Source organism: Microtus pennsylvanicus, chromosome 7, assembly GCF_037038515.1.
Source record: "Microtus pennsylvanicus isolate mMicPen1 chromosome 7, mMicPen1.hap1, whole genome shotgun sequence".
In the NCBI taxonomy this organism is placed as follows: domain Eukaryota; kingdom Metazoa; phylum Chordata; class Mammalia; order Rodentia; family Cricetidae; genus Microtus; species Microtus pennsylvanicus.
The window spans coordinates 99680445-99703609 of NC_134585.1; the positions used below are offsets into that span (position 1 = coordinate 99680445).

A 23165-nucleotide genomic window follows, 5' to 3' on the forward strand; every position below is an offset into this window, starting at 1 on the left:
TGAGGCAGGGTCTCTCACTGAGCCAGGAAACAGACCATTCATCAGAAAACATCAGTTCCTCCTAGCTCCTCTCTCTACCCCAGCACCGGGATTACAGAGGCGACCATGCTGGGTTACTTTTCACAAGGGTTCTAGGGATCCAATTCAGGTCCTCATACTCTCTGCACTTTATTGTCTGAGTCATTGCCTCAGTCCTAAATTTCCCATTGTATTCGATTTTGGAATATCTGTCAAAATGGCCTTTAGACTTCTCATTTCAAATTTCTTATTAATCTACAATTGTTCCTTTGAAAAATTCACTTAATAATATTCTTTGATTTCTTGTGGCATTACTCATAGGAAAACCTAGACAACTTGGAAATTTTTGTGCAAGTGTAGTTCTTCGAGAGTAAGGATGATGCTCAAATTTAAATCATCGAATGCCGTGGAGCTTCATCCTTCCAAACAACACATTAAAGTTTGCTGGACAGCTGTGATTAAACAACCAAGAGACACCTCAGTTTGAACAGCTGTAAAACAGAACGTTTGCTCACTCTCTCTCAGATTTCACCCAGTATTCTTCTGCCTAGGAAATTGTCCTTTTGGCCCTGCTGCTTGGATTGCAATTAAGACCTTTATTGTTTTCTCTTCTTCAGTGACCATCCACTGAATTCCTGTCATGTCTCCACAACTACAACTATAACTAGTGAGTTCTCTATAGCCACATCACAGTTATCTCCTCTCTTAAATGGGTAGACAGGTAGGTCTACCCAGCATCCATTGGAACTCAAGTTGCTTGAATTGGAAAGTTCTTACCTCCCCCATTGAGTTTGAGCAGTGTACATAAACAAGTTCCTTGCAACTGTTGTGTGTGAACACACGTTTTGCTAAATTTTGGGCGCATTCAAATTTTCACTCTACTTCTACTTTGGGACTCCGCTGTCTATCCTCAATCCCACATCCAGGGCAATCTTGATAAAAGATACACTGAGTTCTGTTATACCTCCATTTACTCTCTCCAAATATTGTCTAGTTTATTTTGCAGAACATACCAGTTCCATACTTTCTCAGGTTACTTGCAAACAATTAGATGTCAACTAAGCTAGGACTTGCTTAAGGTATAGAGAATCCAGGCGGCACTGAAATACTACCACTTTCGTCTTCAGACACCGTAGGTTTTTCAATTTTCTTTCTTAATTTTTATCTGCCTTCCTCATCTAGAAAATCTATCATGACATTAAGGTCTCTGTTTAATCACAACCTGAACACTGACTTATGTGATCAGGCAGGCTCTTGATAGATATTTATTAAAGAAAACATTGGATATTATTATCCAACACTGCTGGGTCTGTTGAGCACCCTTGGTGGAGATGGTGCGACTGCCTCAAGAGACTCTTCCAGGATTCTGAATCATTCATGGCCATGAAATCGGCCCAAGACAGGAACCAATATGTGTTCCACCAGGTGGAGAGCAAAGTGAATGCTCCCCAATGGGGAGGAACCGTGCCCTTATTATCAGCATGCCGAAAGCAAGTAAGTTATCTGTCCTGGATAAGACGCCATGGTGGGTTGCAAAAATATGTCACTACAACTGATACATAGCTAGAGATTTGGGCTTTAAAAACTGAAATGAGAAAAAAACAACAATTACACAGCAAATGTGATCTTTTAAAATAACTTTCTTCCCCTCGGCTCTGTGCTCCAAAAGTTACCGTTTTATTTTATTTTAAATTGCCCTATCATTGTCACTCCCAAGTTCCTCAGTACATAGTAATTATAAGACTCAATCTGTTCTTCCTGAAAGCCGCTTTTCCACCGCTCCGGTAATTTCCCTTCTTAGTGCTCCTGCACAAAGCAGGCTGGCTCTCGCTGTTTTCTTAGCTCTGTCACAATTAAAGAATAAAAGACCTATACTTGGCTATGTACAAAGTTTTAAATCTTCAAGATCTCATTTTAAATGCTATCAAAATCTGTGTAACTTTTTCTATTCTTTGCATATAAAATTCTATATATGTTTTCCAAAATTAGCATATTTTATCTGCTAACGTTCTCCATTCAAAAGCAACTTCTGTTGCTAAGCATCTCAAGGATTAAAAAAAAACACTTGAAGACAAGTACGACAGATTTAAATGACATTGTGATTTAATCCACTGTACTTGGGTGGGAAAAGGCAATATTGATGAAAAAAACAAAAACTAACTGGCCTTTTAGAAAAAAAATGGAAATACTAACATCAAAGGGATAGAAAATTATTTCTAATTTTTAAAACAAGTAAGGTATTGAAATAGACTTTGACTGAAACACAGATAACTATAGTACAGCTACAAAAATTGACTAATGTGAAAAAGACAAAAAGACCTAGAGATTAGTAATAGACATTGTTTTCATTCACAAGGTAACTTATTGCTTGCGTGTTCCAATGCATGTGTATCTATTTGGAAGTCATTATTGTATCAGCAACCATTAATGGCAATATAGGAAGTATGATTAGACCACGGCCTAAAGATGTTAGTTGGGGAAAGCATCAGACTCATTCTATATACCCAGTCTACCTAACTCAAAAACAATAAAAAAAGGGGGGGGCGGTATTCAATAATTCCCTGAAAAAAAAAGTTCTAGGAAATTAAGGCGAGAAATATAAGAAGCATATTGCTAACATTATACAATTACACTGGACAACTTTAGGCAGCAGCCATAAACCATTTGTAGAGGTTCTATTCCAGGAATGGCTGAGGGTACCTGAAGCTGTTTATAGAAACCGTGTGTGCATTTTTCTTTTTACACAGGCTTAGGATAAGGTTTAACTTAGGAATTAGCAACAGGGAGAAATTAGCAACACAAATAATAAATTTGAACAATTATCATATCCTATAATAAAAGTTGTTATGGGTTTTTTGCATATTTATCCAGAGGTTCTCTGCTTAATATTTTTAAATCATGGGTAACTGAAGTCAGAGGTAGAAAAGAAAGTGCGCAATGGGATCAAAGCGCTAATGTCTATTCCAGGCATTTGTCATTTTGTTTACAATCGCACATTTCTTCTTGTCAGCTGACTGGCAGGGATGGGTACTCATAACATAGCTACTTTCGGAGATAAGAAAACTGAAATTGAAGAAGCCCTTCCAATGTGATCTCTGGTACAGTGAACATACTGGAACTAGACCCTCCTAGCCACGTGAAAGCCATCCGACGCCACTGGTTCTACTACACTGCAAACTTCTAAGCATTCTTTCGCATTGCCCATGCATATGCACTGAAAATAATACCTTCATTCTTTAGCTATGTCATTGTTAATGTAGTCGAGCATGGAGTCTACGTGTGATCAGACACAAATGTCACATGGGGGATTTGTCTCTGACAAATAAGGCCAACTTTATTTTCAGATTGATTATATTAGTAAAATTTTTGCTCACTTGTAAGTTTATGAGCATTAAAAAAATTGATCGTCACATGTTATCCAGTTGGGCACTGGAGATCACAAATCTGACTCCCATGGGCAAAGTACATGTCGGTTACACAAGAAATTTTCCAGGAAAAAAAAAAGAGGATAGAAAGTAGATGGAGAAATCTGATTAATGGTGAAATATTTAGCATTCAAATAAGTAGAAAAATTCTTTCCAGTTTAATAGAAACCACATATTTAAGATAAAGTCTATTTATACTAATTAATGCATATCTTCACAAAGAGTGATAAATACAGAACAGCCACAAGCTAACAGTTATTCTTAAATTGATGTAAGCCATTAATTCATTATCTGAAACATTTATTTCTATTTAATATTTGGAAAGGAAGATAGAATAGTTTTTAATACGTAAGACTTTGGAATGAGCTAGGTTCAACAACTAACTCTGCCACTTGTTATTATGAATGCTTATCACCTATAAAAACAAGGACATCAATATAACCTATCTGCCAAGCAATAAGATTTAAATTAAGTGGATTAAAAATCAATGAATCGCATCAATTTCCAAAACAGGAAATTATCTGGCATGATCTACTTACTAAATTAAAGATAAAATATATTAATCCAGACTGAAATGGGAATTTCAGTCACATGAATACACCAGGGAGAACTGCTTCATTGTTTATGCTGAAAAGCTACTATCACTGTAGACCAAGTTAGGAAGGAGTGTGAAAAAAATAGCAAGCTGTGTAGAGTCATCGAATGCTAATGGATAAAATAAAACACAAATATTTCAACGCAATGTTTTGTTCCATAGAAACCACCCAGTTGAAAACCAGAAAGCCACAAGCAGAGTAATCACCATTCCTAACTAAGTTTTCCAATAAACCTAATGCTCAGTTCATTACAAATAAAGACTTCCTGGAAATAGAAAGTGTAACTCTATGTTGAAAATTTATATTTTAAACAAATAGCCAGAAATCATCACTGGTTAATCATGTTCTTATAAAATATCTTTCCTGTTTAGTTATATGAATATTAGGTATTCCACAAATATCAAAACCTTAAACTAAAGAAGGGAATCATGATGGGGGGGGAACGTCTGGAGAGGCAAGCCACTGATGGGTGTCTTCCTCGGTCACTTTCCATCTTGGTCTTGAGATAGGACTGCTCACTGGGAAAGAACTGCATCAATTCTGCTAGACTGTCTGCTCAGTATGCTCCAGGAACTCTCCTCTTTCCACCTCCCAAACTCTAGAATTAAGTGTGTGTAGCGGCAAGTTTATTGCATGGATCAAGTTCAAATGCTCACATGTGCAGAACAAGCAGTATACTGATCGAACCATCTTCCCAATGCCAAACTAAACATAATGCATAAGTCTATATTGTTAGCATTGATAGGACTACTATAGCAAAGAATTCATATTTTCTTCCAAACTGACAGTAGCTCACTCTCTTGGCATTTTTTTCCTGGATGGCAAATTGCACATCATGTTCTCTATATGATACCTAACTTCTGTGAAGTGAGAACCTGGAGTGTTATAGGTTGAATGAAAGAAAAATTCACAAATTATATAAAACAAAAGGTTAGAAACTACATTGCGATTGGTTTAAGGGTAGTCAAACAGGTAGCCAATGAAATCAAAATTTAAGAAAAACATTGAATAATTTTTATGTATTTCTCAATCATTGAATGGGATATTCTTACAATAAAAATTGGTTATTGCAATCTGAAATGTTTATTTAACTGGTTAGCATGCATTTTTATTTGCTAACGCTGGCAACTTCAGTATACTTAGGGTTCAGTATAATTAGGGTTTACACTTTTATTCAGTTAGTTGTCTATTGATAAGTAGCAATTGGCCACTAAAACCACTAAGTGATGTATTGAATGTTACTATGTGAAACTAACAGTTTTATACTCCAGGGTCTCAGCAACAAACAACACTGGCAGATTTTTACTTCTTTAATTAAGTGTTTGTTGTAGTTTATTTATAGTTTATAGAAGAAGAAAATGAAATAATTGCTAATTTTATTACCATAATGTTAATTCACAAAATAATTTTAATTAATAAGTACTATTAAGAAAAATCAAGAGAGATGACAAGGTTGAAGATGGATCAAAGGTCACCATAACTAGAGGATGCAGGACATCCCATTAATCATGGAGAGATGTCTTTCATGAAAAGAATTAGGGAAAGGACATGAAAGGAAAAGGAGCAGCAGAGGCAAAGGACCTTGGGAAAGAATAAATTTGACTCTGACAGGAACATCATGAAGAACCATCTGAGCGTGGTCAGCAGCGAGTTGAGGAGTGATAGAAGCGTGAGAAGGAAACCAAGGCCACATTGAAACCATATTGAAGGAAGTTCCATTCCATGGTGTAGCTCTTGGGTTCTGTTCATGTTAAACATTTGGATTCGGGTCAGGTGAAAATGGCAACCAATAAGGCAGGAAGTGGAATGAGTTGGAATATGTCCAAAAGTCTCCTTGTGGGGTTAGTGGTGGGGGAGTGGATAAGAGGACGAGTAAGTGAAGAGAAAAGTGGGAAGATTCGGCAAAGGGTGACAGATGAGAGCATCCGGGCAAGGTAGAGGACTGGAGGCATACTGTGACCATCCAACCCTCAGCATGTTGTGAGTGCATTTTATTCTGCCCCACAGAGGGGCTGTGACAGAAGGGGAAAATTCCACCAGTTTCAGACTTCAAGTTGTACTGGTCCTATTTGTCCTATTTACAAAAATAGATTGTTTCCTGTGTCTTTCACCCTCAGTTGCCCATATTGGCATCGTCGGTGGTGAGCCTCTATTTCCTGGAACTCACAGATGTCTTCAAACCTGTGCACTCTGGATTCAGCTGCTATGACCGGAGTCTTAGCATGCCCTACATTGAGCCGACCCAGGAGGCCATCCCATTCCTCATGTTGCTTAGCTTGGCTTTTGCTGGACCTGCAATTACGGTAAGAATTGACCCCAAATTTTATTGTTTAATCCCAGAAAACAAAAACTGATTCAGTTTGTGTAGCAAGTGTGAAAAAAAAAAAAACCAAGAAAAAGATGAACTCTAACCCTTGGATTGGGAAGGTCTTGTCTTTGGGATATATTACATATTGACATTATCATGTAGTTGATTGCTTAAAATTGTTAGCATTTAGTTTTAAAAATTACACAGTTTCCAAAATGATGTTTGCATTTATGAAAAAGATTTTATAACTAGACAATTTTTCTTAATGGATACTATTATATTGGTGATATATTTTTAATTGATGTATTTCTCATGTTTTGTTTGCTACTTGAATTCCAGGGAGCTGAAAACAATTATTCTCTGTTCAAAAATGATTTTAATAACATTTAGAGGTTAAATTTTACTAAATTAGCACTTTACACTGATTATAATCAATGAGACTTACCAAGTGTAAAAAGCTCAAAACTTAACTTTTGGTCATGTATTCATGCTTACTACACACACACACACACACACACACACACCCTCATACACATGCATCCTATCTATCAAACATGAATTAAAACACAGTTGTTTTTAGTATGAAATCCTACTATAAATAAATGTTGCAAAAGAAAATTGCAAGTTAAAATTACCAAAGACTATGTAATCAAAGAATTTCTATAAGAAATTGGGGAGCTTCACATTTTATCTGATGCTTTTACTTATGCATTTATGTAATTATCTACAACCAAAACCGGAAAATCCAATACAGGGTTAGAACTAAACCTTCATAATGAGTGCATGCCCACTTCCTGCATTCAGCCCATCATCATCCCCTGGTATTTAACTTTCTTTGCTCTCTTTCCTACATGACACACTGTACCAACATGCACACTTGTTTAGTTGTGTGCATGCATTACTGACTAGATTCTGCATGTGAGGGAAAGGCATGCAGTTTGATCTTTCTGAGAATGTATAACATCGCTTACTATTTTACATTCTAAGTTAATTTACCTACAAATTTTGTGATTGCATTTTTTTCTTTAGGGCAATTTTTCTTTAGAGCCGAGTAGTATTCCATTTTATATACATATAAATTTTCAATATCTATTCATCTGTTGATGGACAATGAAGTTGAATCCAATTCATCATTATAGTGAATAAAGCAACAATAAACACTGGTGTGCAAATATGTCTAGAGAAGGAGGCTTCTCTGGATATATACGCAGAAATAAACATTGGAATCATAGGGTAGTTCTATTTTTAATTTTTTGAGAAATTTCCAGATGATTTCCACAATGGTTATATTAATTTTGCCCCCACCAGCAGTGCATAAGGCTTTCTTTTTCTCCGTGTTCCCTCCAACATTTCTTATCATGATTATTAGTGATAGCTATTCTCACTGAGGAAAGGTAATATCTTAAAGTAATTCTAATTTTTATATTTCTGATAGCTATGAATACTGAGAACTTTTTTAAATAGTTATTTGCCATTTATATTTCTCTTTTTGAAAATTATCTAGCCAGTTCACTTGTCTATATGTTCACTGGTATTTATTTCCTTGGTATTTAATTTCTAAACAGGTGTTTTGATGTGTTATAACACATCACAAATAGCATGTTTCATGTACATCCATTGATAAATAAGGTTAGATAAGCCATTTCTTCTGCCCCCACACTACTTGCCTAAAAGAAAAGAAATACATTTCCTGGGTGGTATTGTTTACTTTGCTCATCTTAGGTTCTTTCACTACACTCATCAATGTTGAACATTTATGAAATTAAAAGGCACAATTAAACAGATCTTTTATAAGATTCTCTGATGCACTGGCCTTTTGAGTTTCAGTATATCAACAGTTTCTAAAAAGTTTCTTTGTAGATTTTCTCAACTCTATACTTTCATGTAACCATGATTCTGTACTCCAAGTATTACCCCTAGAGTAAATAATATTTTATTATTTATACTATAAATACATTTAATGAAATATTTGGATAAAATAATTGAAACCTAGTTTAGTCACGCTGCAAACAAATGGTATTTGAGCTCCAGCGAATTCAAAGGATTAGAAGTATTTATGATGCACTTGGAAGCAGAGAAAGCTTTTTAATGGATGACATTTCTTCAAATAGCAACATCTTTCCGTCATTTTGCTTAGTCATTTGACCATAGAGGAAATAGTATATTTGTTTTAAACCTATCACATCAGAAAATATTTCTCAGCCAGAATGCAATACATGGATTTAATTGATACATCTGGAATAAAACACATAAAGTACATCAGGATGTGTACGACCCTGGTAAAAGGACTGCTTATATGCAATCATTGGAATAACTCACACTTTATAGATGTAAAGTCGTTTGTTCACTAAGCTATGAGTGAATAAACTGAGCAAATAAACCCAGAGTCACTTGGAAGAAGTCCAATTGCTACGTTCCCCATCAGGAACCTTTATCACATGATGCTTCCTCTCCTGGTGTTGCTGCATGTGCTGGAAACAATAGATAGCCATCCACTGTATGACCTTTTCATGTCTAAATTTATTGTTTTAAACTTTTAATATAGTACAATTAACATTAAATAATTGATCCATTTGCAGTGCCTACATTGAGTTGTTGGCAGTGGTTGCTTCCATATTAACCAATACAAAACATCGTTCCATCCCTACTGAAATATGTATGGAATGGCTATACTCAATAGTACTTTTATACTTAGTCAAGCTTTGCATGCATTTATTTTCCTCCTGCTAAATTAGAAAGTATTTTGTTGACCAAATCTGCTTGTCAAATGTTTCTGATACTAACTATATTTATTTGATTCTTCTAAGGCATCTTGAAATTTATGTCAAAAATCTCAAAGCTAGAGCAGAATCAGCAACTGTGCAGTTGATTGAATTACTGGGTGTGATGAGCAAAATACCAAGGGGTGATTCTTTTAATCAAATTGAAATGCAGAGACATTTTCACACCTTTGACAAATGCAAGTAGACAAGACACAGCCAGAACTCTTTACAGTGCCCTAATTGCTTATTTCTCACTGCTTGCTAAATCCCCAGAATAAATTGCTTACATTTCTGAAGTGCTCAGAAAAACACATCTTCTCTTTGTTGAATTGACAATGCGTGAACGGATGATGCATAGTGTATACTTGCGAGTGTGCAGTTACAGTGACACTCTTGCTGACACCGTGTGGCCTTTGCAGATCATGGTGGGAGAAGGGATTCTATACTGCTGCCTTTCCAAAAGAAGAAATGGGGCTGGATTGGAACCCCACATCAATGCCGGGGGCTGCAACTTCAACTCCTTTCTCAGAAGAGCCGTCAGATTCGTTGGTGGGTGTGACGAGCCAAAAAGAAAGAAAATGCTTTTCTGCACAGAAATACGATGTCTAATTACAGATATTAAACCCTTAAAGCTGTAATTTAGATGTATACGTTCAGTACGCGTGAGTTTCACATTATACAGGAAACTGTTTTTTAAAAATCAGAATCTAGGATCTCTATCGAAAATGTGTTATTTAGAGTCATAGCCCTGATTCTGTGAGCTAGCACACCACACATTTCAGGGCATTCTACCAAACTCTAGTTGAAGCATAAGTTTACTTTAAAATAGTTTCACAAAGTGTATGTTTTAGGTTTTGATATTTTTTTTCCCATGGGAGAAGGAGAAAGTAGGGGCAATTAAATGTGGCCGCTATTTAATATGTTGTTGAAGCTGGCCTTGAATTCCTCAGCTTCCTGCCACTACCTCCCACGTGCTAGAATAGCAAGAGTGTGGCACCATGCTTCATTTTATTTATTTTTTTAAATGTCAGTAGGTTATCGTTAGTTGACAAAGTTTCAGAAATTAACTTATTCACATAAGTGAGTCTGTTTCTTAGTGGTTTCATCCCGAAGTCACTGTGGATGGATATGTCACACTAGACTGCTACATCCTGGCTACTCTTTCTTGGTTAGACTCCTTTACACACACACACACACACACACACACACACACACACACACACACACGCCTTACTTTTTTTTTAATGAAGCCTATAAGAAAACCACAGGTCTGACTAAGTAAATATCTGACTCACACTAATTCCTCATGCTAAATCGCAATTAGCATGGGACCATCAGAATCAAGTTTGAGCCACAGATTTTATTTTACATTTTTTTACTGATTTAAATGATCATCTACGATACCAGAAACCAACCTGAAGGTTTTATATTCATCCCAATAAGTCAATATTAGGCTATTTTTACCTATAGCTTGTCAACATAAAGAAATTGGTAGCCTCATGTAATATCTCATGAATAATTACATGAAATTTTCTCTCCCTGACTGACTCTGAATAATTTTCTAAACCCTGCTTTTTGAAGGCATCTTCTTACCATCATATTGGTATGGTAATAAAACAGTATCCCGCTTAGAAACATTTGAGATAAGGAAATAGAACTCCAAGACATAAAGCTGAACCCAGAGAAAGGTTTCCATAATAGAATATAATGCTATGGACAAAGAAGTGTATACTCTGAAATGATGCTGTCTGCAACCTCACCCAGCCTGGGCCTGCAGAGTCTCATTTCCCTAAACGTAAAATAAGTTGACTCCCTTCTTATTCAGTCTTTACCTGGATCAAGCAAGCCTCAGATCACACCGCCTGCTCTTCATTTCCAGCACATTGTGGTCTATGCTGTATTGGTTAAGAATGACTCCTAGGGGGACTGAAGAGGTGGCTTAGTAGTTAAGAGCGTTTGCTGCTCTTTCAGAGGACCAGAGTTTGACTCCAAGACAGACCCCAGAATAGCAGCTTACAACTGATTGAAACTTCAGTTCTGTGGGGTCTGATACTTTCCGTTGTTCTCTATGGGTACCCTCATACTAATGTTCATACTCACACACCTATACATAAATACATAAAAAAACGGAGTAGACCCTATGCATGTGGCTCGGAACTGGAATGCAGAGATCAGTTTTCCATGCTGTGAATCCCTGGTGTAATTGGGAAGGAACGGAGGCTGTGATGATTAGAGGACAATGATTGGAGAAGAAAAATGAAAATCGGTGCAATCCAACACTCTTGGTCTGGAGATGATGAAAGGGTGCCTTTTAGAATGATTTCAGTGAGCGTCTCATAAATCAGAATGCAAGCAATTGAGTCAGAATGAATTCAGGGAGTCAAGACAGCCTGGGAAGAGCAGGCATGTTCTAAATCATCTATGCCTTCCTTAGAAGGAACTACTCACATGATGAGCCAAGCAGGTGACTTCAAATAACATAGAGCTTGAGGATTTGTAATTTAAGATTGGTCCCAGAATATACAATTGAAAGTTTGGCAGGATATATAAGGACATCATCACCAAATATGACAGCTCCCACAGCTACCCAGGCTGTAACTTCTGTTTGGTTATTATGGCAAATCCTGCCTTCTCCCTTCTTTGCTCAATTATAATTCTCAGAATACTGTGCTTCATACAGAAGTAGAATGGACTCTGTGGGGTTTAGTAGCTGTGCCTACAGTCATAGACCAAGGTGAGAAAAGAGTCCGAACCCCTCAGAAATGCTCAGGAATTTAAATTACCATTTTAAAAACTTGTGTTGTGTACATTTTATTCCAGAGTTAAGTAACTTTTATTAAACTTGCTCTTTGACAGGTTTATAACTACATTTAATACATGGTGACTACTCTCACCTCCTGATTTGCTTTTATCTCCTCCATCCCTGTCAACTTCTCCTCCTCCCTACAAGTTGTTTTCCACATTACTGAACCATTTAGCTACTGATGGACTGGGGAGTAGGGGCAATCATTGTCTTAATTAAAACTTCACCAGACTCCAAAGACCAGATGCAAACCCATGATCACACAGATTGCGGTGAATAAGTTCAGTGACGGCAAAATTAAAATAACGTTAACGTAAAAGCATTTTCGATTCTATTGCATTTCTCATATTCTGTCCCTCCCTAATCTTTCCTTAACTTTCCCCCAGATAGATGGAAAGTGACCTATGGTAAATCATATTAAAAATTGACCTTAGTCACTGAAGACACGACTTATCAGTTCAGAATACACACTGCTCTTGTAAAGGACCCAAGTTCAATTTCTAGCACTCACATCTGGCCACTCACAACTGCCTGGAACTCCAGCTCTGGAACTCTGATACCTTCTTCTGTACTCTGAAGGCACCCGTACAAACATGTATACAGACCTACACCTAGACACGCTTAATTAAAAGCAAATATTTTATATATAAAATATTTTCCCTAATTGACAAGAGTGACTATAGTCTATTGACTATATAGCTGGTAAATTCTCACTGTACTATTTTGCCCTTAAATATCAATGTAGAAGCTTAGAAAATGTCTATATTACCTCTCAAATTACCTTAGAAAAAATGACGGTACATTATAAGGTCAACATACTAATGTACAATAAACAGTTGACATTAATATAAACCCAGTGTTAGCCATCACGTTGATAACAACATTTTCCGTTTTCCTTCTAGGTGTCCATGTGTTTGGACTGTGCTCCACGGCTCTCATTACAGACATCATACAGCTCTCCACAGGGTACCAAGCTCCGTACTTTCTGACTGTGTGCAAGCCGAACTACACCTCTCTGAATGTGTCCTGCAAAGAAAATTCCTACATCGTGGAGGATATCTGTTCAGGATCTGACCTTACAGTGATCAACAGTGGCAGGTTGGAAACAGAACTCTAAAACTATTCCATGCCAGTCCCTGTGTCGTGCAAACATTGCACACCCAAGCATGCCGTTTTCAGTCATGATAATCTGTATTTTGCTTCCATTGTCAACGCAACAACCAATTCAATGACCATAACATGAGATCTGCTAGTGACTTGTTCCAAATCCTTTTCTTGAAGTCTCCAAATTTCAGTTTCACATTTTTGCTACAAGTCCTCCTTTGCCTGAACTTATATTTTGTGTTCTACTACAATTGATTTAAGATAGTAATGATCCATTCGTTATAGCTGACAGACTCTATGTGCATTGGACTCACTTAGTCAAATACCAAAAATCTGTGTTCTGTCTCTTCTTTATCACTTATTTTAAAATTATATACATTTTTCTTTTGCTCAAGTGTACAAAGAAGCAGCATAAATACATAAATGTTAAACAGCTCCTGACTTTAAATTTCAGAAGTTTAAGGACATGAAACTACTACCACATTAAATTATTTTCAATCAACAAAGTAAAATACACTTATAAGACAAGAGGAAGTTTCTGAGGTGCTGCAAAAATCAGTAGAGAGATGCAGAGTTCTAGATAATTATTATAAAAATTGAAGTTATTATTTTTGACTTCTCAACAAAGCAAATTCCCATGGACTATTTAGTAATTTTGAATTTATGCTGAAGAACCATGTCCTGTATTCTTTCTCAATACTTCCACATTTTATTGTCTATAACAATATAACAAGTAACAAATAATTAGAAAAGAAATAATATCAATGACATTTTTCCGTGTTTTTATTCCACTGAAAGAAATTTCTAATCCTTTTCCTGTGTTTCTTCCCTGTGTATGTTCCACTGATCACTGTCCCAAATGAAGTTTGCTCCTTAAGTTGTTCAACTTAAGAAAATTCTGTGTGGTTTTAGAAGTAACAGTCACATTTAAGTAAGCTCTGCAGAGAGGCAGTTTGTTAAAGCAGGGCTTTTCTGTGCATTTTAGAATATAAAGGTACATTAAGATCTACTTGTATGGGAAAATAATGTCCTTACTTATTGCCATGAAACTATTTCAGGGCAGAAAAAGCACATAAAACATCAAAGCCCTATATTTTATGGACTTTAACAAGGAATTGATCTAACTGCAATCAAAACGCAGTTATTTTCCAACTTATTTCACGTGTCCCTTTGCCAAACCTCATACTTATCTTCCACTTCCTTTCATTTCATTTTTTACTAAAAAGTATGTCACCGCTATTCTTTAATACTCGTGGTGGCCAGCAGTGTTCCCAAGGGTTGTAATCACTCTGGTTTTTCTCAGTAAACCAAATATAAATTAGGGTTATAACTTCTTGTTTCATGACCTGAAGTTGAACATCTTACCCTGCCTTCTTGCAATGGTGGCTGGCAGCGCATTCCGACTAAATGCATAATTTGACTGTCTTCCCTTGGCAGAAAGTCATTCCCGTCCCAACACGCAACCCTTGCTGCTTTTGCTGCTGTATATGTGTCGGTAAGTAATAAGCTCCTGGTTGCTAAACTGTGACCTAGAGAAAAGCTGAGGAATGAGTATTTCCTCTAGGTGACTAATTAGATTATAATTTAATACAATAGCTTCTAAAGCCATTATCAAATGCTACTTTTCATTTTTTTAAAAAAGGAAGAATCAAAGAATTTTTCCACAATGAGTCATAATATTTGCTTACCCATAGGCCCTTTGAACACAATACTTGGTGGGGAAATATTTATGTGATACACAAGTGTGGCAGAAACCAAAGGCCTTTTGTTAAGGAAGTGTACAAAGACACAGACAGGAACACAGCTCTCAGTATTTATGTAACAATAGCGAGTTCTAGGTCACGGTCAATGTGATAAGTGTTACACAATGAAGAGTCCTGGTGTTTGATTGACACCACAGCCTGAGTAGTCTTTTGTGAGACGAATGTACCGAAATTTTGTGGTATGTAAGAGGGATATTAGGATTCTGGGGGAAAACCTACTGCTTTGGTATTTTGCAGACTTTCCTGCAATTAAAGGAGAGCTAGGCTGTGTATTTTATGAATGTTGTCATGCACTTCCCTCTTAGGTCAGTTGAGAACTTAGCCATAACAAGGGGAATGGGTGAAAGTTATGTCAAGTTTGTCAGCCAAACTTTTGAGTTGAACGTTTTATTTGCTTAAACTTTTCTAACACAATGGCCTTTCTAGCATACTTACCTCCCATCTTTCATTTTAAAGATGTACTTCAATTCCACATTAACCGATTCCTCCAAGCTCCTGAAACCTCTCTTGGTCTTCACGTTTATCATCTGTGGAATCATCTGCGGGCTAACACGGATAACTCAGTATAAGAATCACCCAGTCGATGTCTATTGTGGCTTTTTAATAGGAGGAGGAATCGCCCTGTATTTGGTAAATAACATTCTTACTATTTAGTGAAGTGCAGTTTAATGTGGAAAGGCATGCATAGGATATTTTGTAAAATAATAACTTACTCATGATGCATTTATATTCATGAGAAAATCCCACGGTGCATCTTATTCTAGGGCAAATTATTCTCTACTTCCAATAAAATGATTTAATGAGTTCTTCTTATGAGCCAAGATTGATTTGAGAATTGTTATATTCCTTTCTTAAAGAAAGCACACAGGGTAATACCCTGTATACTGAAATTTTATACACGAGGAAAGCAGATATAAGTAAAACTAGGAATAGTGAAGATTTAGTAAAAGTTGCTATAATTTCCCCCAACAACACAAAGTGGCACTTTTCTGAATGTAGCTATGTTCCAACCAACAGTGAAGCTTTTTAATCTCTCAAACACACTAAATACCTTCAAGATGAGTATCTGCATTATAAGGAGACCGACATTGTCTATTGAACTCAGTCATGCAAGCATCCTTTCATTCACCTTCCTTATTAATTATCTACACATTGTTATCCACTATAAAACTAAGGAAAATAAGATGTCTCCTGATGCTTGCCTCGTGTAAAGACAAGCATCAGCATAAATGGTTACAACATACTTAGTGATGGCATGTGATTCCTTGTGGACAGGAAACTGCCAAAGGAACATCAAGTAACCTTTCTAGAAAGGATATGGCTAAAAATATTTTAAGGTAAATAAAATAGCTCATTCAGGGGGAAGAGATTACCACACAAAGATGTTAAAGAGCAATCAGAGAGAAAAGGAAGTGTTGGAATGAGGAACAATGACCTTATAACTTGGAAGACTAGACTTATGGTTATCACATTAGTAGACTAGATAAATAATCCAGCTAGCATATTGCTGGATAGAAACACATTTAAGGAGTTCATGATTATTAAGTAATAGGCATTTTAGTAGCTATGTCTGAAGGGCAGAAGAGCCATGAGTACTTTGGAAGCCAGGGCCATTGTTTATAGATGCTTCATTGCATTTATTTAGAGTATGTAAAATTGCCAGGTCACAGAGTGAGAAAGTTTCCAGGATAACCAATATGCTGGTGACAGACATGAGCAGGCAACAAGAAGGAAACTACTGGGATGACAGAAATAAAAATCAGTTGTCCCTAGCCAGAGTCATGTGGTCTTGGTACTTGTAAGAATGGAATCACAAAATCAAATGATCTCGAAGAAGAAATATTCCCGAGGTGTGCAATGATTTCCTCTTTATAAGCAAGCAGAGCTGGTGATAACACTTTAAACTTTACTCTCACATGCCCTCTTCAGCATAGAGGGACTGGATCACACTGAAGTCAGTGGGGAAATCATGGCACATAGGCCAGGGTGGCTATTGGAGTCGTGACTGAGTGCTGTAAAAGAAGGGGAAAAGAGCTTCCACTCCATAGTCTGTGCATCTCCTTGCACTCGTGTAAGATCATGGTACCCTAACATTCACATGAGTGTTCCAACCAATCCAAAGGATGTAGGTATGAAGTTCAACTCTTCCTGGCCACTCATAGTCTTGATTCTTTACCCACAGAACAAAAATATTGAAGTAGACGTATAGAGCACAAAAAAGTAGAGCACACAAACCCCTGGTTTGATTTCCAATGGCTCATTAATTAATTAATTAAATATGACTTATGTCATATTTCTTTCAAAATAAGAATTAAATAACTATATTACCATTCTGAGCACTGAATATTATACAATAGGGCCAGAACTTGAAGTTCAATTGCAGATTTTTTTTCAAATTTACAAATGCAATGCAATTATTGGTAGAGTATTAGGAAGCATATCCTGGTGGTAAGAGCACAGGTAGAAGTATTTAAAAGGAGACACTAAAGGATAGCCAGGGCAATGCTCACTCCTGTAGTCTTAAGAGATTGAAGCAGCAGAACTGCACATTTGAGGGCAGCCTGGTCTACGTAGTGAAACCTCAAAAACAATAAAAAAAATCTGTCTAAATATGATGGCACATGCCTGAAATCCTAGCATTTGAGAGGCAGAGACAGATAAATAGCTGTAAATTTGAGGCCAGCCTGATCTACATAACAAATTTCAGGCCAACTAGTGTGACATAGTAAGATCCTATCTCAATACACACAGACACACAGACACAGACACACACACACACACACACACACACACACACACACACACAGAGAGAGAGAGAGAGAGAGAGAGAGAGAGAGAGAGAGAGAGAGAGACTTTTATTTTTATTCCATTTGCACTCTGTGCTCTGAAATTGGTGCATTATCATTCTTAAATATATGCTACTCCTCATTGTCAAGCAGTCTATAAAATATTAAAACCATAAAATCGCATTACTTAGTCGTAAGTGGTAGAACCAGCCACCTTCAATTGAAATAACTCACAGGTAGACACCGGCTTCATGAACCTGTCTCTGGAACTCCAGCAGGCATTAGATCTCCTGTAACCTGGGTAACAATTTTGAAACCGAAATGTAACCTTTTCCAAATCTCAAACAAATAAAATTGAGGGACTAAGAACGCAGGCAAAATTAAGTAAAATTTGGCCCACATTTGATACAAAGCAGCACTTTAATCCAACTTTCCCACTTAAAGGTCAAGTTTGAAGCAGACAGGAAGGCTGAAGTCAGCGTGACTTGCAACAATGTATGTTGCTGCCCTCATTTCTAAACCCCACTCAGTGTTTTCAGGAATGGTTCCTGTTCTATATTTCCCGCACTCCTCTGCTTGCCATCAGGAGTGATTGAAAATGGAAGGGAATATGAATCATTGAAGCCTCTTGGGCTGTCACTCAAAAAGAAGCTACTAGTCCAAAAAAAAAAGAAAGAAAGGAAGGAAGGAAGGAAGGAGGGAGGGAGGGAGGGAGGGAGGGAGGGAGGGAGGAAGGAAAGAAAGAAAGAAAGAAAGAAAGAGAAAGAAAGAAAGAAAGAAAGAAAGAAAGAAAGAAAGAAAGAAAGAAAGAAAGAAAAACTTTGGAAGGCAGGGGAAAATGTCGGTAGCTCTCTCATTGGCTATCTTTCCTTTATGGGAGCTCACCAAAGCCAGTTGGACTGGGACTTAACGAGCATGTGATCAAACTGGACTCTGAAAGTGGCTGACAATGGGGGCGGACTGAGGGCCAATGATAACGGCACTGGAATTTGTCTCTACTGCATGTACTGACTTTTTGTGATCCCAGTCTGTTTGGATGCACACATTCCTAGGCCTGGATGGAGTGGGGAGGGCCTTGGACTTCCCACAGGGCAGGGTACCCTGCCTTTTATTTAGGACTGGAGGCGGGAGGAGTCAGTGGAGGAGGGGGAGGGAAATGGGAGGAGGGGAGAAAGTGGAAATTTTGAATGGTATTATTTGTAAAGCAATAAAAATTTAAAAAATACAGAGGGTGTGACAACTTCTGGTGGAACTGAAAGGAATCATCCTTATTTCTAAGCAATTAGTCTAATGATCTAGATAGTTAAAGCTACCTCCTGAGTAACTGTACTTTTTCATTGTTCTATTGGTCCTCGGCTTATGCTCAGTACCTTCCTCAACTGTGGGTATTCTAAGAGAAACGTGATTAATGGCATCTTCTTGTGTGTGATGTTTGTTGTTTTCCCTCGAACACCAGGGCCTGTATGCTGTGGGGAATTTTCTCCCTAGTGAAGAGAGTATGCTCCAGCAGAGAGATGCCCTCAGGTCACTTGACCTCAGTCAAGATGCCAGCAGGGTTTTATCAGCTAAAAATGGTAGCAGCAGTGATGGAATTGCTCACACAGAGGGCATCCTCAACCGAAACCACAGGGATGCAAGCTCCTTAACAAATCTCAAGAGGGCCAATGCTGACGTAGAAATCATCACCCCTCGGAGTCCCATGGGGAAAGAGAGCATGGTGACCTTCAGCAACACGCTGCCCAGAGCCAATACCCCCTCAGTGGAAGACCCTGTGAGAAGAAACGCGAGCATCCACGCCTCCATGGATTCTGCCCGGTCTAAGCAGCTCCTCACCCAGTGGAAGAGCAAGAACGAGAGTCGTAAGATGTCCCTGCAGGTTATGGACACTGAGCCAGAAGGGCAGTCACCACCTAGGTCCATAGAAATGAGGTCCAGCTCAGAGCCTTCCAGGGTAGGGGTAAATGGAGACCACCATGTCCCAGGCAATCAATACCTCAAGATCCAGCCTGGCTCTGTCCCCGGGTGCAACAATAGCATGCCTGGAGGGCCACGCGTGTCCATCCAGTCCCGCCCTGGCTCCTCTCAACTGGTGCACATCCCTGAGGAGACCCAGGAAAACATAAGCACCTCGCCCAAGAGCAGTTCTGCACGGGCCAAGTGGCTGAAAGCCGCAGAGAAGACAGTGGCCTGTAACCGGAGCAACAGCCAGCCGCGCATCATGCAGGTCATCGCCATGTCCAAGCAACAGGGTGTGCTGCAGAGCAGCCCCAAGAATGCCGAGGGGAGCACCGTCACCTGCACAGGCTCCATCCGCTACAAAACCCTGACAGACCACGAGCCCGGTGGCATCGTGCGGGTGGAGGCCCACCCTGAGAACAACAGGCCTATCATTCAGATCCCATCCACCACCGAGGGAGAAGGCAGCGGCTCCTGGAAGTGGAAAGCTCCAGAGAAGGGCAGCCTGCGCCAAACCTATGAGCTCAATGATCTCAACAGGGACTCAGAAAGCTGCGAGTCCCTCAAAGACAGCTTTGGGTCTGGAGATCGCAAGAGAAGCAACATCGACAGCAATGAGCACCACCACCATGGCATCACGACCATCCGAGTGACCCCAGTGGAGGGCAGCGAGATAGGTTCAGAGACGCTGTCTGTGTCCTCCTCACGCGACTCCACCCTGCGCAGAAAGGGCAACATTATCTTGATCCCCGAGAGAAGCAACAGCCCTGAGAACACGAGAAACATCTTCTACAAAGGAACGTCCCCCACGCGGGCTTATAAGGATTGAGCAGTGGCCCTTCGTGCCATCATATGGGTGACCACCACCACCCTCAAAACCACACGTTTATTCTACCTGTGCTTTTTTGGTTTTTCTTTTCTTTTTTTTTTTTTCAAGAGGATTTGGAAAGCCTTCTTGCCCAACTAGATTGTTCACCATCAGTCCGGAACTCTCATAGAACTACCACAGAAATCGTGGCGATTTTACACCAAGGGAAAGGAAAAGCACAAAGCAAGGCCCCAATTAATCTCTCCATCTGAACAGTTCCTAAGACCCGTCCGTCACTGAGGCTTCACAGAGGGCAGCATTAAGACCAAGCGATTTCCTTCGATGTATAGTACTTAACTTTCTGAATGTGCCAACTTTGAGATTTTTTTTCATTATAATTAGCTGTGGAAACCCAAACCACACTGGTTTCCCGACAGCAGAGGCCATGCAGTATTATATATTATTCATTTTTTTGCTGAATCTGCACCAGAAGCTCAGTCTGGGAGGTGCTGATTATTCCAGTGCATAGACCATGTACACTCTCAAACTCTACTTAGCTGTGAAATAGTGGTGTGCGATCCCTCGTCAGAGAAATGCTCCTTCATTCCGAAGATGTGGTAGATTAGGCCATCCTCGGCAGATTAGGCCATCCTTGGCTTCCCTGCAGTGGCTCTCTCACAGTGAAAAAAAAAAGTTTAAAAAGGGTTCTGAGCATTTCTTTGAAAAAATGCATTTTTCAATATCTGAAACTCTGTAGGAATGTTTTCAGTTAAAGGGAATAACTAGTTATCTGCACCATTTTTCTCCTTTTTATTTAAGTATTGGTAATGCTGATTTCTGGTATTTTTAGTGAGTACATTTGCATAGTTAAAACATTGTTTTAGAGAATATTTTGACATTACTGTGATTATATTTTCCACTTTATGGCTTCTCCTTAGTTTATTAAGTGTTTTTGAGATCACACATATATTCTTCTATTTTAAAAAGAAAAAAATAACTATTTACATTCCTTGTGCAAACTACACTGCTGTGAATTCATAAATAAGAAAATCTGAGCCAAAAGTTGAGATTGTGGGTTCCATTGCCAGACATGTTGGTCCAGTTCAAGATGTCTCCAACCTGATGGCAAAGGTTACAGCTTCAGTAAGCAATGATAAAAATTCATTTTGTTCCAGCGCATTTCATCTTTGCATTATCTCATTCATAAACTGGAGCCACGATGGGGAGAGCATGACTCTCTTCCCTGACGTGCCTGCAATGAGACACTAACAGTAATCTCGGCAGACGCTAATCGAGAAATAAAAGTGTCTCACAGTATAAAGTAAGAAAGTGTATCTTCAGGACGTCAGAGTAGACACAGCTTTTGTGCTTAGACTGCAACCTGTAGTTTTGGCTGCCTGTCTTGAATCAAAAGCCTTGAGCCTCAATCAAAGGAAACCATGTTATTGGTAGCAGGAATACCATCAAAACATTTTGAAGTATTCTTCCAGGTTAGAGATTTATAGGGTGGAGAAATATTTGGCTCTTGAAATTTGGTATTAAATACTTTTATGCCGTGTCTTAAGGACTATATTGTACACTTGATTGCCAAGGGGCAGCAAAAAGAAAACTGCAGAGCTGATTGGTCTGACCTCAGTGCAGTTTTCAGTGAGAACAACTGTCCAGCAAGGAACCCTCTCATCCCATTATCCACTTCTACATGCAAAGGGCAGAGGTTTTTTTTAGAGAACTCAACCTCCTAAGGCGTTAGGAATTTAGCTGAAACCAGCAGAATTGAAAACTCTGGCAATAAAATACAGACTCAACAGTAACCCTTCTGGCAATTTCCTTCTCAGAGAAGGAAGTGGGTGTAAAACGTTGCCTTCCCCACTTCTACCATCACCACCATCGCGATGTCCCCGCCTACTGGCCTGGCCAGTTCCTAGAGGGAAGGGTGGACTGGTTTTAGTACTCTGAAGAAAAACCAAGCTGCAGTATTTGAGGTGCAGTATATGATATTTCCTAATCTTTCCTATTTCTTAACAAAAAAAAAAGGATTTTAAAGTACTTCTCTAGTCATTGAATTCTTTTTCTTTACATACTATTGATATATTCTTTTTCTACTCCAAGTGCCAAAGGCTACCGTTTTTAATGACTTAACAAATTGTACCACATTGTTAAGAAACTATAATGATAGACACTAGGATTCAGACCTCTGCATGTATATTTGATAACACATCTTTTGTAAAAAATGAATAATTACAAAAAATTTGTTTACATTCCACTGGTACCTTAATTTAAAACAAATCAGACTAGCAGGTGTTATCTCTCCTTAGTGTTCTATTTATCTTATTTGCTAACGAGAGCACTTCTTCTTTTGTTAGGCTGTGCTTTATTGATGATAAAACCAAGTATTGAATAAAGAGAGTTAATTATCTTTTTAAAGTAAATAAAATTATGGATATATAATATATACGAAGTATTGTGTTTAATAAAATGTTATGTGATGTTTTCCACACTGAGGAAGTTTGTAAAGTGCTACAAATGTATTTTGTTAAGTACAGATCGAAGCTATCGTGTGAGTATATTGTGCTAACATCATAGAAATAAAGATTAGATTTCTTCATCAAAACTGGGATATTTGGGTTTTTATTCAGATAGACTAGGAATTGATAACAACTTGGAAAAAGCTGAGGAAAAGTATAAATATGAGTTGTTATGATTAATAGTTGATGAGAAAAAAAAAGAGTCTTACTTAAAGAAAGGAAAAGTTTGTCAAGCCAGATGTTTCTTTGTTTATTTCAGGAGCCTGGAGAGACTGTTCAGTGATTAACAACACTTCATTCTTTTCCAGAGC

The 23165-nt window shown here is 38.2% G+C and overlaps 1 protein-coding gene across 1 annotated transcript in view; it reads left to right on the forward strand.

The window, feature by feature from the left end:
- Positions 1–22940, forward strand: part of Plppr4 (phospholipid phosphatase related 4) — a 36437-nt gene extending 13497 nt beyond the window's left edge. Inside the window, exons 2-7 of the mRNA XM_075981508.1 lie at positions 6157–6342; positions 9529–9658; positions 12815–13010; positions 14454–14511; positions 15236–15409; positions 19022–22940. Of these exons, the coding sequence (XP_075837623.1) occupies positions 6157–6342; positions 9529–9658; positions 12815–13010; positions 14454–14511; positions 15236–15409; positions 19022–20350 (2073 nt within the window). The 3' untranslated portion in view covers positions 20351–22940. The remainder of the gene's footprint in view (positions 1–6156; positions 6343–9528; positions 9659–12814; positions 13011–14453; positions 14512–15235; positions 15410–19021) is intronic.
- The last annotated feature ends 225 nt before the right edge of the window (positions 22941–23165 follow it).